The 16,129-nt window shown below is 42.8% G+C and overlaps 4 protein-coding genes; 3 read left to right on the forward strand and 1 right to left on the reverse strand.

Annotated features, from left to right (window-relative positions):
- Positions 1-4,090: 4,090 nt before the first annotated feature.
- Positions 4,091-4,321, forward strand: GSBLH_T00002667001 (uncharacterized protein; the record flags this gene model as incomplete). XM_013041151.1 has 2 exons in its annotated part: positions 4,091-4,199; positions 4,229-4,321. The coding sequence occupies 2 exons, from the start codon at positions 4,091-4,093 to the stop codon at positions 4,270-4,272; spliced, it is 153 nt and encodes a 50-aa protein (XP_012896605.1). The 3' UTR covers positions 4,273-4,321.
- Positions 4,322-5,194: 873 nt separating this feature from the next.
- On the forward strand, positions 5,195-5,795 carry GSBLH_T00002668001 (Histone H3). XM_013041152.1 has 1 exon: positions 5,195-5,795. Exon 1 carries the CDS (start codon positions 5,352-5,354, stop codon positions 5,757-5,759), a length of 408 nt encoding a protein of 135 aa, XP_012896606.1. The 5' UTR covers positions 5,195-5,351; the 3' UTR covers positions 5,760-5,795.
- Positions 5,796-8,094: 2,299 nt separating this feature from the next.
- GSBLH_T00002669001 (uncharacterized protein) lies at positions 8,095-8,536 on the reverse strand (the record flags this gene model as incomplete). XM_013041153.1 has 1 exon in its annotated part: positions 8,095-8,536. The coding sequence occupies one exon, from the start codon at positions 8,534-8,536 to the stop codon at positions 8,246-8,248; it is 291 nt and encodes a 96-aa protein (XP_012896607.1). The 3' UTR covers positions 8,095-8,245.
- Positions 8,537-11,804: 3,268 nt separating this feature from the next.
- Positions 11,805-13,552, forward strand: GSBLH_T00006468001 (uncharacterized protein; the record flags this gene model as incomplete). The annotated part of the gene is made up of 6 exons (XM_013041154.1): positions 11,805-11,975; positions 12,009-12,140; positions 12,174-12,365; positions 12,397-12,618; positions 12,650-13,077; positions 13,108-13,552. 6 exons carry the CDS (start codon positions 11,805-11,807, stop codon positions 13,550-13,552), a joined length of 1,590 nt encoding a protein of 529 aa, XP_012896608.1.
- Positions 13,553-16,129: the final 2,577 nt, after the last annotated feature.

Consider the following 16,129-nt stretch of genomic DNA (forward strand, 5'->3'; position numbering starts at 1 on the left):
CTATTATCACATGAGGCAAAAGTACTTCCGAATTACAATAAACACAGGCAAATACTGTAATGAATAGAATAATAAATAAAGCTGTAAAATCCTATTTTCAACAATACAATCCGATATAACAGAATATAAAATAAACTGAGGATACGAAAAATAGTTTATAATTACTATATTCACATGATAATATAAGAAGAATTTCATATTTTTTTTAAAGTAAGAATGAACGTTCAGCAACCTACTCAAGTTACTCCGCAGCCTGTTTCCCAGCCGGCCACCCAGCCCATGCAACAGCCTTTGACTCAATCTGTTTCTGTTCCTATGGGTATGATGCCATCTGCGTCATATGCACAGCCAAATAATGTTGCTGTGAATATGAATTATGGTGTGGTTAACAATCCAACTCCCCAAGTTCCTTCTCAGCTCAAGTCTCTTCAGTTTAAACATAAATGCTGTTTTATTTCTAGAATCGACAAAGACGTGAGAAACCTGTTTTGTTGGTGGGAGTATATGCCTATTTTATTCATTTTGGATGTAAGGTAACAGCGATATTCTTATGAGTAGTATATTTTCATGCAACAAAACTTCTTTCCTTTGCTAATAGGAGGAACTATTTACTTATGGACCTTTCTACCAAGCCTGTTAGCAGTGGTAAGACATGATTCCATTTTCCATCACATATATAGTATGATCTATACAAAATACTCTGCATATTCAATTACAAGAAAAAAATTCTTCTTGAACTCATTATTTTAATGAATACGCAATATCCTGGAGGATACAACGAGGAGCCGATGGATTTGGAACCAATAAAGCTAGGATACTACGTATTTGTTTATTCGTTGTTTATATCGTTAGATCATCACGTTAATCATCGCTTTTATATTCTCTTATTTGGCATTTAAATCCTCAATAGCGTTTACCTTCAATGAACTCAAGTATATGTTGAAACATCAGTATACAAGAAATAAGACAGTGCCTAATAATAATGGTAACAACAATAATGTGATAAGAAGATAAATAGATTTGTATGTACGTTCTTTGTTTTCACAACAAAGTCATACCGGGGTATCTAGACCATTATATTATAAACAAAACATAGTAATAAATTAGGGAGACAAGGTAAAAAAACTACAGTGCTAGTCAAAAGTATCAACGTGGCGAGTACAATCCATCAATCTCACTGAAGATCAGTATGCACAATATCGTTGGGAATATAAAAAGAATAAATATACACCTTTTCCGTAAGATTGTATAATCAAAGCCTGTTGAAGCACAAAATTCTACTCTTCCTGTGATAGCATAGCTGTGTCAAGTCCGTTACAGCCAAGACAATTTAAAAAAAACGAAACTCTGCAAACTTCGAATGAAGATGTATTTAAATCCACTATTTCGCTATTTTCATTTATTCCATGGCATGCTTATGTATAGTATGATCAAAGAAGTCAAATAAGCAAATGCCTTTATGCAACTTTGATTTTCACTACGACTCATTTCTGTATCACGTATAGAGAATTATTATATAATAAATGTACAATCCATATTCTGGCGTGAAAACCGAATTCTCACGATTTTACAATAGAAAACTGCAATAATGAATCCTTTGGAATATAAATCATATAGAGGTATATCAGTGGACTCGGTAAGCACACGGCAAGATGATAATTATTATTTTTACAACTCCAATGGTAATTACCCTGTTTCTCAATATGGCCAACCCATCGAAGTAAAGACAGGCACGTACCAGGATAAAAAACATACAATCGAGGTCACAGAGTTTAAAGATACCACAATCTCGGAAATTGAAAGGAAGAGTCATGAAAATGAGAATAGAAAAAGTCTCGATATTGTACGGCTCAGGAATCCATTAATCAAAGAGAGAAAAAAGACGAAATTGTCAAAAAAGACGATTTGGACAATAGTGATAGTGTCTTTTTTGGTGCTCTTGGCTATAATCGGAGGTATAATATACGTTTATAAGGAAATTATGGTCTGCAATGGTTATAAAGCAACTGGTGGTTTATACATTCGAAGGAAATCCTGCAAATATGCCCCTTATTTCAAACCATCATCAAAGCAAAAATTAACACATATTTATATTGATAATAATTCTTTTACACGCGCGAAGTCCTTTCATGTCGATGGATTACAACTGCTTCGTTATATACAGATTCTGGAAGGGTCTTTTACAAGAGTGGGCATTACTCTCCCTGATACCCTGACCAAAGATGTTAATCGTCACTTTGGTGTGCTCAACTGTCCTCAATTAACCTCAATATGGATCGGTTCTTATAGCTTTGCTGAGTGGGATGGAGAATTCATATTGAAGAACCTGCCTGCGCTCGAAGTTCTAGTGTTTGGATCGAGTTCTCAGGGTTATACATACAATTTTTACCATAGCATACTCTCGCTGAAGGGTACACAAGCTTTGTTTCAATTACAGTTGTAGATTTTCCAAAACTAACAAAACTATTCGTAGGTGCAGGATCGTTCACAAATACTCATCATTTCGATATTAAACAGTTTCCTAATTTGAGTTCCGTTTCATTAGGATATGACATTATAAATATGGAGGATTCAATCGAGCTTAACGGACTTTCGAAATTAACAACGTTTTCTTGTTTGACACCAGTACATAGAAATAAGCCAGTTGAGACTAATGAGACGAAATCAGTCCGTATTATCAATTGCAATGCACTCGAATCTTTCTCTGCTCGCTCTGGTTGTTTTGCTGATTTTGGGCACTTTGAGGTGTCAAATTGCCCTGCTCTCACTTCTCTAAGCTTTATCTATTATTATTTATGGTCCTACACCTTCATAGGTAGTTCTTTCTCTGTTCGAGGTAGGAATTATTGCTGGTTTCTTCTTGTAGATTGCCCTAGCCTTGAAAGTCTTTGGATTGAAGACGGATCATTCAATCAGTCCCTAACAACCGTAATGGAAAGTAGCAACCAGACTGCGAATTATGACGACTAGATTTGCCTAATCTTTCATCAATCAAGCTTGGCCGTGATGTATTTGTTGGACAGGCTGATAACCCACTCTGCTCGTTGACAATGCGGAGTATTCGACAGAAATGATTTCGAACAATAGATCTCCCTAATCTGAAAACAATCTCATCGGAACACCATAGCTTTCTTTATCAACGCACTGTTGTGATGGAAGGTAGTTGAGGAGGAGTGTTTGGATGAAGATATTCCTAATGCGGATGATGTAACACTACCTATGGCATTTCAATCGGTGACTTCCTCAACCATAAAGAGTAGAGTGTGAGAGTGAGTTATTCCATATTAGATGTTTCCCCTTACTTGGGTGGACGTGCTGTCCCCAAATCGGTCGTGAATAATTGGAGTGACTTTGAAAATCTAAACAAGAATGTAACAGGAATATTAGTAGCATCCAATAGTTGCAATGAAGGAGCAGTATTGGATTTCGATCGATTTGAATCATTGCAATACTTGGAAATAGGCGATGATAGTTTCAAGAATGTGACTACTTTTAATATCAATGGACTATCGAAGTTGAATATGATTTTCATTGGAACTAGTTCATTCACAGAAGAAAGAGAGAATGCTCAATATTCTTTCCGCTTGATGAATTGCGATTCATTGCAATATCTTAAAATTGGCCAATACAGTTTTAGTAGTTATTCTGGAATATTTGAATTATCCCATCTTCCATCGCTGGAGATAATAATAATCGGAATCGTTGAATATGTTTCTAAGTGTTTTTGCGCAAGCTATTTTCACATTCATGGTTAGAACCTATTCGTTGAAATGATGAATAGATCTTCCCAAACTCAAGTCCTTGACTTTAGGAGTTGACGTATTTGAAAATTCAAGAGTTACAGTGATAGAGAGTATGGAATAATCATTCCCTTGTTTGTAGACTTGCCTGAATTGGAGCATATATCTCTTGGTTCAGGAGCTTTTGGAAATACCTACAATCTAACAATGCGCAGTAACAATTCTAATTTCCTCTTGAACAAAAGACATTCCCTCATTAAAGCGTTTTATTGCGAATGGTTACACACTCTTTTATCTGCATTTCATGACACTGGAAAGTTATTCAGTCGAGAGATAACTCATAACTAGACATGCCCAATATCGAAGAAGTGCGTTTACCCGGACGTCGAGTAAAGGTTGGCGACAAGAGGTGGAAACCCTACTATCCGTGTGCTCATCTGAAAGAGTTCAGTGTTAAGAGTAAGAGTTGATAACTGCTCATCGACTAGATGTTTCGAGAGAATTTACAAAGAAATGCCATGCAAGATCATAAATTTAACTCATTTCAAATGAGTAGAAACTAGGAATGTGTTCATGATTATTCTCTGTTGGCTTTGACATATTTTGACTTTTCTTCTCTCTACTCGCAATGATTTTGAAAAGAAGCGTTGCCATTCTTTCTGTGATATAGGGATAGAAGTAGGAATGAGTGAGTTGCGGATCGAAATGTGATAACTGTAACTCGTTGCAATTCTCACGTTAAAAATGCAGCAGCATTTCAAAGATTTTAGATACAAGTTCGCAGATTCGAATAAAAAACAGAGAAAACAAGCAAAACAATATCCTTTTCATAAAATATACAAAAATACGGACATGATCTGGAATCCTGCCTCCGATATGATGAATACGCAATGAGAAATAAAGACCGCTATCCTAAAATGAAATGGAGAGTGGATTCTACGAAATGAAATGTTTTTAGCCTTGTTGAAGATACTTCTAAATACAAAACGAGGTTCTTTTGATAATGGGAGGGAAAGAGTATCATAATAATGATTTGGGTAATTTGTAATAGAATAAAAGTTTTGAGTCATATATTGTAACGCAAGCATCCAGTAGATTAAACACGATAATAATGGCACACAATCACAAACAAAAAAAAAGAGTGCCTAATCATAATAAAATTTAAATTACAAAACAATTGCATAAGCTTACCCATTTCTTTTCTGAAATGAAAATGGAATCACGAGCAAACAATGGCATACCAGTAATACTTCAAAATGAAACTCCCTCTGTCCATAACATTCACGTCGGAATTTGGTTCTCGAATTTGATTAATAAATATCTATGCGCTTTTCATTATTCGATCATTTCGGTCGGTAGTGTATAACCCTCTTCCCTAAACAATCCAAGGGACTGCTATGCAAATTTCGGATTTGCTTCTCCAAACCATCCATTTGGAGATCAATCTTTGAGGCATTGTTTTTTAATTGAATTCTCAGTGTAAGTCTATTCTTTCCTATATGATTCTGTCTTGTGCTGGGGTTCTTGTGAAGGACCTCTTTGAGTATGATTGCTCGTTTTGATGTTTCGATGATGATGTTCGAAATGCTTACGAATTTGTAGTAACTAAGAATGGCTCGTACCAAACAAACTGCCCGTAAGAGTACAGGAGGAAAGGTTCCTCGTAAACAATTGGCAACGAAGGCTGCCCGCAAAAGCTCTCCTACTGCGGGAGCCGTGAAGAAGCCTCATCGATATCGTCCCGGAACGGTTGCTTTGCGTGAGATTCGCAAATATCAGAAGAGCACTGAGCTGCTCATTCGTAAGCTTCCTTTCCAGAGACTGGTGCGTGAAGTTGCACAGGATTTTAAGAACGATCTTCGTTTCCAGAGTTCAGCTGTGATGGCTCTTCAGGAGGCTGCTGAGGCTTATTTGGTTTCTCTGTTCGAAGATACGAATCTTTGCGCTATTCACGCGAAGCGTGTGACCATTATGCCAAGAGATATGCAGCTTGCTCGTCGTATTCGTAACGAGAAGTAATATGCGCTGCTATTGTTGTGTAGTATGTACTATGCTTCTTTGTTTGTGTTTATCAAACATGCGATTCTGTGTATGTGTATAGTACATTGGGAGTGTGAGTTTATTTGGCTTGTTATTCGATGGTGGAATCGAGGTATCGCAACCTAGATGAGCGATGGAGACACATTCACTAGCATTTTCATGAACTTGTTGCAACTAAATTCTATAGTGTGATGCAAATGAATTGTTTCCTCTGTCGAATTGCAACTCGTGAGTATAACGTTTTCAAATACATACCAATTTGTTATTCCATCGAAACAAACAAGGTAGTTGATATTACATTGTTGTGGATATCTCTTCGATTCCCTTACTCATTGCTTGACTATCAAGCCAATATTCTATGCATTAAGTCTTTTTAGGGTAACAGAGGAATACTTTATGCATTCTGCGGAAACATTCCTCCAGTCATAAAAAAGCGAATTCTTACCAATCCATCCATATTGCAATAGATCATTGCTGCTTTACAAAACAAAGCGGCTCTATCTATATCGCACATACTATACTATTCTCACCTGCTCATTAACAAGGATTCAAAGAGTTAATCCCACTTATTTCTGCCAATTCAATAATACCAATTCTACTGTGTTCCCTTCTGAAGAAAACCAAAAGTCTTTACACATTTCCATTACCTCAGTGTATTACCCTTCTCCCCTTTCTTCCATACACATACACCGATCATTTCCACTCACCACTTCATCATAATCCTTCATATTCTCAAGTGAATTTTGCTGACCATCATATTCTTTGACAAGACATGGACGAACCAACGGTATTCGTATTCGATCCTCAACAAGAAGGAAACAGAGTCGTTACTTTCGTAAAATCCATTTGTATTTCGGTGATTCGTTTAGAACGCAATATCAGAGTCCGTTGATACTCGTTTTGGCAATTCGAAAGCAATAAAAAATGAAGCAATAGATTCGTTCTTAAAGCATTCCCATCTTTGTCAAACTAGAGAGAATGGAAACCTTATGGATTCTCTTATTCAAAACCGACATGAACTGAATCGATTAGACGCAAAAATATTAAATTCATTTGAAAAGAATTCAGTTTGGAGGAAGTGTAGTATTCCTCACCTTTTTTGATTTTTAGTTTTGGATACTGAAGTAACAAAGCTTCGAAACCGCATTGAATCCATTTTGGAATCAATCTATTCCTTGGACGCCTCTTCTCCCTCTCTTCCGTTTCCAAAAGCACAGGAAAACTCTTCGGATACTACGACGACAGTCGATATTTTTGTGGATAACTCAAACACGGATCTCAACCAACTGCATAGCTTACTATTCTCTCTCTCCCAGGATTTGTTGTCTCTGGAGCTCCATTTCCTCTCTCTTTCCGATCCATCGGACCCAGTGCCCTGGAATAGTTCATCCCTCTCCGATCGCGTCGATGCTCTTCACTCCGCTCTATCCAGTCTGTATGAAAAGACGGCTGTTATCTCTACCAGCATGCAGGTAGCGAACGAATCTTGTTGTATTGAATGCTAGCGCGTCACACAGATATTCCACACCATCTTCGCAGAATCACACACAACCCTTGACAAGATGAACAAATCGGTTTTGGAGACCCGCAAGGTGTATGAGCGAGTCGCTGAGGTTGAGCCTTTGCTGCAGCTGGCTCCCCTGTTGAAAGCTCGTCTTGATCATTTCGTCGAAACTAGCAAAAAGGTTTCTCAGGTGCAGAGCCGGCTGGACGAGCTGGTGCAAAAGCAGGAACTACTGGAGAAAAGGGTGGAAAAGACTGGGGAGATTTTGAAACGAGTAGGAATGAGTTCGTGATTTCATGTAGGTTCAAAAGCAAATGGAGCAAGACATGCCCAAACTAGTAGCTGTTTTAAACTCTGTAGAGTGACAGGTTTGTTGTGAACTACCACGTTGATTCCACTGGATCTATTCAACAAACAGATAAACTAACAACGAAAACTCACAACGCAACTAGAAACGATTAGAACCTTTTCGAAATGATGAAAACGATCAAAACACGACAGTCCGACCGATCCCTCAAGTCAAATATCTAGGAAAGCCAAAACCACGTTTCCACACATCAATTCAGGACGCAAACAGAAGACTTCCCAGAAAAGCAAGCCACACAACGAAAAGACACTTACCTAAAATCTACTCAGAAGGAACCTTGATTCCTTGTTGGATAATTCACCAATTCCTAGAAAAATGGCAAAACAGAGAATATACAATCATCACAATAAGAATGGATTAAGCAAGCCATTTCGACAGAATGCAATGAGTTGGAATAAAGCATTTCTCTCTCCAGAGCTCGCGAGCATTTCAACAAACATCCAAATCGTAAACTAAACAAATTACAATTCTCGTACAAAAAGAAACACGAAGAAAACTCGCTCCACTCACCAAAAGTAGTTAAAGCCAAGCTGTTTCGCAAAGTCCGACCCAAAATCCAGACATTTGCTGGCTTTCGCTTCATGCAGCAAGGTTTCAGAGCAACACTACACAACACCCAAATCCCTTCCTTACCTCCAACACATCTGTCGTGACTCCATTCTGAAGTACTTTCTTCCCTTGACACAGATAAACCTCTCGTGCAGAATCGCAAATCACCAGTGGCAGTAGTTTCTGGTAATAATAGTCTTCTTGCAACGCCTGCACAAGCTGCAATTCCTCCTCCGTCTTCTTCTCTTTCATCCCAATCACATCAGCTTGAAGGCGTAGCTGGTGAATCTCGACGCGGATATGTCCCCGCAGTTCGCTAGAATCGACCGATTCCATCTGCTCTACCTGTCCTTTTTCAAGTACTCTTCATAGCAATACTGCGTGAACGGAGTGTTTTGCAATACATACTAGCAATCAACCCGCAAAGCCAGCAATACAAGCAGCACGTTGATGTACTGATTGAAGATGAAGAGCTCGTGGAACTTCCGAAGCAATCTACGTCGCAGGGCTCTGCAATGAATACGCGTGCAGCACGTTGAATCGAGGATAAATGAAAGGCAGAGCGTACAGAAGATTCCAGAACAGCTCGTCGATATCGCGAACGATCGAGAAATTCTCCCCACTGCGGCCTACACTCGACGATTCCGCTTTGCCCCACAGTAAAACCCGAGAAGGATGTAATAGATGATGTGGAGGAGGAACACGGGGAGCGCGCCCAAATGCAAATCGGATTCATCGCGGAGCGAATTCGGCCGACTCACATCGCCGAGTTGGAACGTGTTGATGAGATGGAAGCGTGCGTCCAGCGCGGAAACGAGCTGAACAGTGGAGGGGAGATGGCGATAGAGCTGCTTGATGAGGAACATCACGTAGATGGAGATGTTGGAGTAGAGCGAGGGCGCGAGCTCGGCGAATTCGTTGTCCATCTGCATCGAAAGGGAGTCGAAAGCGAACGTAGTCGTCCACCATGAAGCCAAACCGAACGTAATTGTCGGGAGCCACGGGGATTTCGGAGACGGAGATGAGGTAGAGAATTTGCTGGGGAAGAGGAGGAAGAAGAAAAAGAAACTTCGAGCAGTTGAAAGATGTAAGCGCTCGGTCGCGTTTTGAGAAACATCATAATGCAGTGAATGAGCTGTTCGTTTTGAAGCTCCTATGAGAGAGATGGAGGAGAGAGAAAAAGGCGAACTCGGATGAGCGTGATGTACTTTTCATTGTAGCTGTATTTGTGAAGCACATCGGAGAGAAGCATGCAGAGCAGGTCGCTCGCTTCTGGATCGGTTTCCTTGCTTCTAGGAATGAGTGTTGGTCCGTTTCTCAACGTAATCACGATGATTATCGACGGGATAAGATGCAAATGGTGCAGCAACGCGATGTGTCTGCGAAGCACCGAAGGCGAAATCTACTCGGCATTCCGAGCCACATGGTACATTGTAGCTCTCTTTGAATTCGGAATCGCTGGGCGTTGTGGCCGAGGACTCTTCGTCTACGTTCATCTGAATAACGTTATCCAGTAAACTGGCGCGCTTCTCCGGATAGCTCAGCAATAAAACCAGGATGTCGTAAATCGCTCGGTTTTGAGCAACCATCGACAGCATGGTGCGGATCTGAGTGAGAAGAGAGGGAAGGTAGAGAGTACATAGATGCTTTTGATGTATGGGAAAATCTGATCGGGAGTCATGATAAGGAGATATTTGATCAACAAACTAAGCTCGTAGATGTTGGCATCCTCGTTCGTGTTATTGGTTAAAAAGACGGGAAATAGAATAGAGATGATATAATCCTTTGTTGCGTTCAATAAACTCCTCAAGTTCCCAACGTTCGACATAAGAAAGGACTAAAGAAACACGACGATCAACCTGAAATACGTTAATCTTTTCACAACGAGCATCTGTAAACTTTGAGTAATCTTCCGAGGTCGATCGTGCAGGGATGAAATCCTTTATCAAATACTCAAGCAAAATGTTCAAGTTTCGCTTCTGCAAAAGATTAATAGAAACAAAAAACTCTACCTGGCACAGAAAAGGAACCATGTTTTCAAAGAACTGAGGATTCTCCAATTGGAATATTCGGTTTATCATAGAATCCGCGTCGTAATTCAGCTATACGTAAGGATCGATTCTAAACCGATACAGACAAGTCAATCGCTTCTTTCTCACTCCCTGTTGAAGCTTTCTTTTCCATTGTATTCTATAATATAACAAAAATCAAGATAGTGTTTGTACACGTTCAGAATCCTGAGTTGAGGAAGGAGTTTGTTTCTCTACTCCCTCTGACATCTAATCCTGAGAACCAATCTCCAATCAATCACAATGGAAACTCAGCCAAACAAAACAAGTGGTAAATAGTGAGAAAAAGAATCGAAAAATTGAGGACAGGGTGATTCGAACACCCAACCTTTTGATCTGGAATCAAACGCGCTACCGTTGCGCCATGCCCTCCTGATAGTTGTCTTTCAAATAGACTACTTGAGGAACTGGTATCGATCAGTTTGGTTGCTTGGTTTGCGATATGATATGAAAATGAACAGGTGGAGTGACCTATAACATTGTTTTGTATTGCTTGGAAATAATGCCTTTCCCTGACGTACTAAGTATTGGTGATGGTATGATAATAATATGGATTGTTGAAGGCTATAATCACATAATAACCTTGTAAGAATTGGGAGTCGTTCGAACTGACTTGACAAGGAGTGTAGAATAAGAAAAATGTCCATAGATACTAGCTATGAACAAGGTGTCATAACACAAAAATGGTTTCTCTCAACGAATCATCCCTCCAATACGAAGGTATGCCCATATTTAAATATTAGGGTCAACTCATGGCTCCACACATGGCATAATGTTTTCTCATACCCCAAACGAAGGAACTAACAGAAATGAAATCTTGCTTCTATGGCCAGATTTTGTTTGCAAGACACGCTAGCAACCATTATTCCAGTATAACAGTTGACTGTTATGGAGAATAAGACGGGAAAGCAAAATGCTGAACTGCGTTCAATGAGTTGCAATAATATTGAAATTATCTAGAGTAAATAATGGTGTGTTTGGCTTGGTTCGTATTATAGAATAGTAAATAGAGAGAATGGATATTTTATTTCGTCGATTGAACGATCCACTTCCAAAATGAATGGTGGTTGATCTCATCTATTTTTCGACCTTTACCTCGCTTTTTTGTTCTTATTCCGGAGGTTTTCTATTGTGACTCCATCGAATAGTGGGTGACTTTGTGACACTCTTAAACTAGAACAGCTAAACGATTCAAATTTGAAAAAGCAAATAACCGCGGGATGAGACATATTGCTGTTCGTCCAAGACCGCTTCAATTAAAAAAGCAAATACGAGTTTATCACCTAGCTGCTGATGGCTCCTTTATAAGCGAGAACGGAGATAGGGTGACAGCAAATCTATATGAACTAGAGGACTGTGTAGGTGGCATTCTCTCTACTTGCCTTTGCTTGTTACGCACCAGGGAACCGGTATTGCCATCCCTCGTGTTTTGGATTGAATATTTTTTGAAGGAGAAAATGAGAGGCATTTTCCCGTTGACTTTTTTGATGACTTTTTGCTCACCCCTGATGTAGTCGCCCGAGAAAACATCCTTTATGAACAAGGCCCGGATTTCGATTCCGAAGCCCCCTATCCGAATGATTCCCAATTACGACTCGGAGGTATCTCATACCTTTAAGCGTTCCAACGGATATATCAAGTACATTCCGCCGACGGTCGAGGAGGAGAAGAACAAAGTGGAATACAACCTTGATTCTCACGATGAAGTGGGTTGTTTTGAGGGTGTGCTGACCCTGTAGCTGTGGTTACGGAGACACAAACTCTACGGTGAAAAGGCGCCGGAATCCAAGAAGCTTTCGCTGGACCTGTTCGAGCGAATGCTCGATTGTGCAGACAAGTATGCAGGCGAGTACAAGGCGGAGCCGACTGTCGTAGGCCGTCGTGCGAGACTGCTAATGGGATAGGACATTCTGGAATCATTGTTTCTCCAGAAGCTTCAGTTCAGTAGAGTGGATTCTCACGAAGTTTGCAAACACATCCTGGACTATTGGAAACGAAAGCGGAAAGAACTGGGCAAGCCGCTGCTTCGGCGTTACTGGCCGCTCACCAACGTCAACGATCCAAACCCCAATTTGGTGTTTCGTCCTCGCTGCAAGGTTAGGCTCTGTCCGATCCGCTGAGCACTAGGACGAGCACTACCGATTACGAAAGAAGAACAAGCCGAACGAAGAGATTTTGGAGCGTCTGATCGAACTGAAAGCGAACCTCGAGCACGGTCGCGAGCTCTGCGAATTGACGCACTCGCGCGAGCAGCTCAAGCTCAAGAAGCTGATGTACATCTACGAGACCGTTGTGGAAGTGCACTATCTGAAGATGAACCACTCGGGTCGTCGTCCGCTCACCTACAACGTGGGTCGTTTTTCCTCCTGCTCACGCGCAGCTGAAAGACATGTTCGTCTACGAGGGCCGCACGAGCTCCATTCTCTCCACCACGTCCTCGGCGAACGCGTACAGCACGTTCAACCCCATGATCAGCCACTCCTTCGGCGAGAACTACTTCGGAGGCGTCGGGATGATGGACGAGCCCGACGAGCTCGCCTCGCTCAGCTCCACTGCGCAGCCCCGCCTCTCTCCGGACGAGCTGCAGTACCTCCAGCTGCTCTCTGCCTTGCAGCAGGACACGCGCGAGGAGCCTTCCTACGAGACGCCCGCGCTGATTGTGAACCGCGCGGGCTCGACGGAGACGTCGGGGACGAACTGGCTGTTGCCGGTGGCGGCGAAGGACAACTACGAGCATTTCTACACGAGCACGCTCAACACGCATTCCTTCCTCGCCTTCCCCACGTCGCAGCCCCTGCAAACGCGTCTGTAGGAGTCTGGAGGATGAGTGACGCCTAGACGAGGCCGCGTAGGGCGTGGCCAACGCATTCTGCTGGATCGCGTGCGCGAGCCCAAGCCGCTCTACGGAGATGCGTCCCACGAAATCTACCGGTCCTCTCTGCCCGTAGCGGCGGTGCGGAAGCACTTCGCGGCTCGGAGGAGGGAGGAAGGGGCGGCGGCGAGCGCGGTGCAGGGAGTGGCGCTGCCTGGGATCGCGCTGCCTTCGCAGAACGTGGCGTATGGGGGACTGGCTCCGTTTGGTCGATTCAATCCGAGCTGTGCGACGGGGGTGAAGAGGTCGTACCAGGAAGTGATGCAGAACGAGGATGTGGAGCTGTATGTTAACTTGGAGGAGAATTTGAAGTTTAACTTGGCGAACGAAATGAGTGTTCGGGTGGAGCCGGTAAAGCGGATGATTCTGAACCGTAATACTGCCAACGATCAAATTCAGTTCATTTTATAGCTTGTACTCTATCACAGTGTTTGTTTAGAAACGTGCTGCATCGCGATCCGGAATGAATGAGATTCCACGGACAAAGTATTTGAAGATAAAAGGCACGGTCGTGAGTCCCTTCAATGCAAGTTGAACCATAGAATCGGGAACACATATATCCGTTGTCTAGGATACTAAACGAGATCGTTGATATGGGAAAAAAGCCCGTAAAACTCATGGAAAGCAAGTTTACGAATAGTTAAAGTTTCAGGAGGTTCGGACATATTATTATATAAAAGCAAGTGTGTGTAATTGGAGAGAACTAAGATCTAGATCGTGACGAAGAGGTTGTTCAATTTGCGCAACGATTGACAGAGAGAGGAATAGAATATAGCCTACGGTATCGGGGAATGACTCCTGAGCGGAAGAATAATTTGCGAATGGGGGCAGGTGCGGAATATCGTTGTTCTGAGCAGGGGGCAAGTTTACTGCGCGAAATGGGAATGATGTTTGCGAATGCTACTTGTTTTTGATGCATAGGCCAATAAAAAGTCGTCGACAGAGCGGTTATCAATGGAACATGGGAGATGGAATCTATTTAGTGATTACTTCTCTGAATGACGAGGTGAAGATGGGTGAAAAGCAGAAAGTGAATAGTTCGATCTGGAATTTTGAGATGTTGTCCTTCTGTCCTGATAAGCAAGTGTTGGACATTTCAAATCGGATGCACGCACTTATAAATTTGTTGAAACCGTAACAATATGATTTGAACTCTTAGTTAGATACCTTAATGTGAATAAGAAGCCAGATATGGGTTAGATTTGTGTAGAATCATCTCCTTGTTTTCTTGCAGATACTATCATGTGTTTTATCAATTTGTTCACTGTTGTAATCTTAAATAGAAAAAGGGAATTGTGGTTATGATGATTGTGATTGATTTGAATTGGGGGCTTTTGCATTGCATTGCATTACGATTTGTTTATTGAATGGTATAATGTAGAATCCAGTCAAGTGAAATAGAAAGTAGAAATGAAACCTGTTCATTGAATCTGAAGTGGTAGTTGCTAGTATAAGCAGCAATTCTGAAAGGTGAATGATTCTTTTTCTGTTGAACTGCAAAGAACAATGGCCAGTAGAACATAGAAGAAGTGGAGTTCGAGTATAGGATAGAATGTTGTGTGTTATTAGCGAACAACATCCTGCATTGAAAATCTGCAGAGCAGCAAAAAGGCCGAATTGAAGGAAACACTAAGTTAGGCATATCAGAATGTACGAAAAAGAAGGTCAGATTATTAGCATGTGTTACATAATAGTAGCTGGCAAAATCAATTCCTGCCCAGTGAACTGGAATCCCCAGTGGGAGAAGCCAGTCAACCAGGACTGAGAGTACAGGGTGATGGATGGTCCCGTGGGAATGCGGGTGATGTGGATGCGCTGTTGGAAGGGGCAAGAGTGGAGTGGGAGGTGTGTAGTCGAAGGGCGTATTGCGTGGGGTAGGGTGACTAGGAGAAGAAGGATGCGTGGCAATGGTTCTGCGGAGCGAAGAGCGACTTCTTGCAGACGATGGCCGTGCGATGGGCTCCGCGAGCTGCTAGGAATTGGGAAGTGTGGTGCGAGAGTGCTTTGATTGGAGCTTTGGGAGCGTGGTGGATGATTGGGGATGGTGTGGCGCGGCCTCGACCCAATTACCGGTTATCTATCTGCCTCTGAACTCGATGTGCAATGAGGAGTGTTCCGTTAGCGGGTACACGATGACGTGACGTGCAGCGAAACGGACAGAACGGTTGGTTAGCGAAGGAACTGCTCGTGCCCCGCGATGAAGGCTTCCCCGAAACCCCTGCGGGCATGATCTTCGAGGAGCCGCGCGGCACCCATTCCATCCCACTCCACTCCACTCCACTCCACTCCAAAAGGGCGTACTGCGACCTCTTCTGCGAATGGAAGAACATGAACAACCCTGCTTCTGTCCAGCGGACGCTTATTCCCATCACGCCCTATCTGGACACCTCCATTTCCACCTCCATTTGCAGCAAGGGACACGTGATCGAGCGTGCCTGCACGGCGGATGGGGCGTTCCCCGCGGTTCTGTATGCGGTGTGTGTGGAATCAGGCGGAGGGCATTGAGTGGGACTGTGCGATGGCGATTACCGGATCCTTCCATGATCTCTGCACCGCCACGTGCGAGCTTCGCGCTCCCGCCACTTCCTCCTTCCTCCTTCCTCCTTCCTCCGAACCGTCTGGTTCCCCGCGGGACGCGATGTGTGGGACGTGTTGGAGGGTGGGATCCCCGCGACTTCCTACACGCTGGAGTGCGTCCCGAGCGAAGTGGGCAGTGCCGAGTGGATGGGCAGGCAATTCGGAGTGTCCACGATGGCCACGTCGGAATTCGTTGGGTGTTGGTGGTGGACGGCGAGCCAACCTCCTCGCTCACCGGTTCGCTCTGGGTGTGGGTGTGGGTGTGGGTGTGAGTGAGCAGGAATCTGGTGGGCGATGGGGTGGGGTCCGTGGCTCCCTACGAAGGTGTGCAGAGTCGACCGGGCTCTCTGGATCTCTTCCTGTCCAACTGGGCGCAGAACGCCACCGTGGTCTCCGTCACCCAGCCCCTCC

This window comes from Blastocystis hominis, assembly GCF_000151665.1.
Source record: "Blastocystis hominis, Singapore isolate B (sub-type 7) whole genome shotgun sequence assembly, scaffold_2".
NCBI classification, from domain to species: domain Eukaryota; class Bigyra; order Opalinata; family Blastocystidae; genus Blastocystis; species Blastocystis hominis.

Coding starts and splice junctions, on each gene's coding strand:
- GSBLH_T00002668001 (XM_013041152.1), top strand. CDS start 5,352: ATGGCTCGTACCAAACAAACTGCCCGTAAGAGTACAGGAGGAAAGGTT.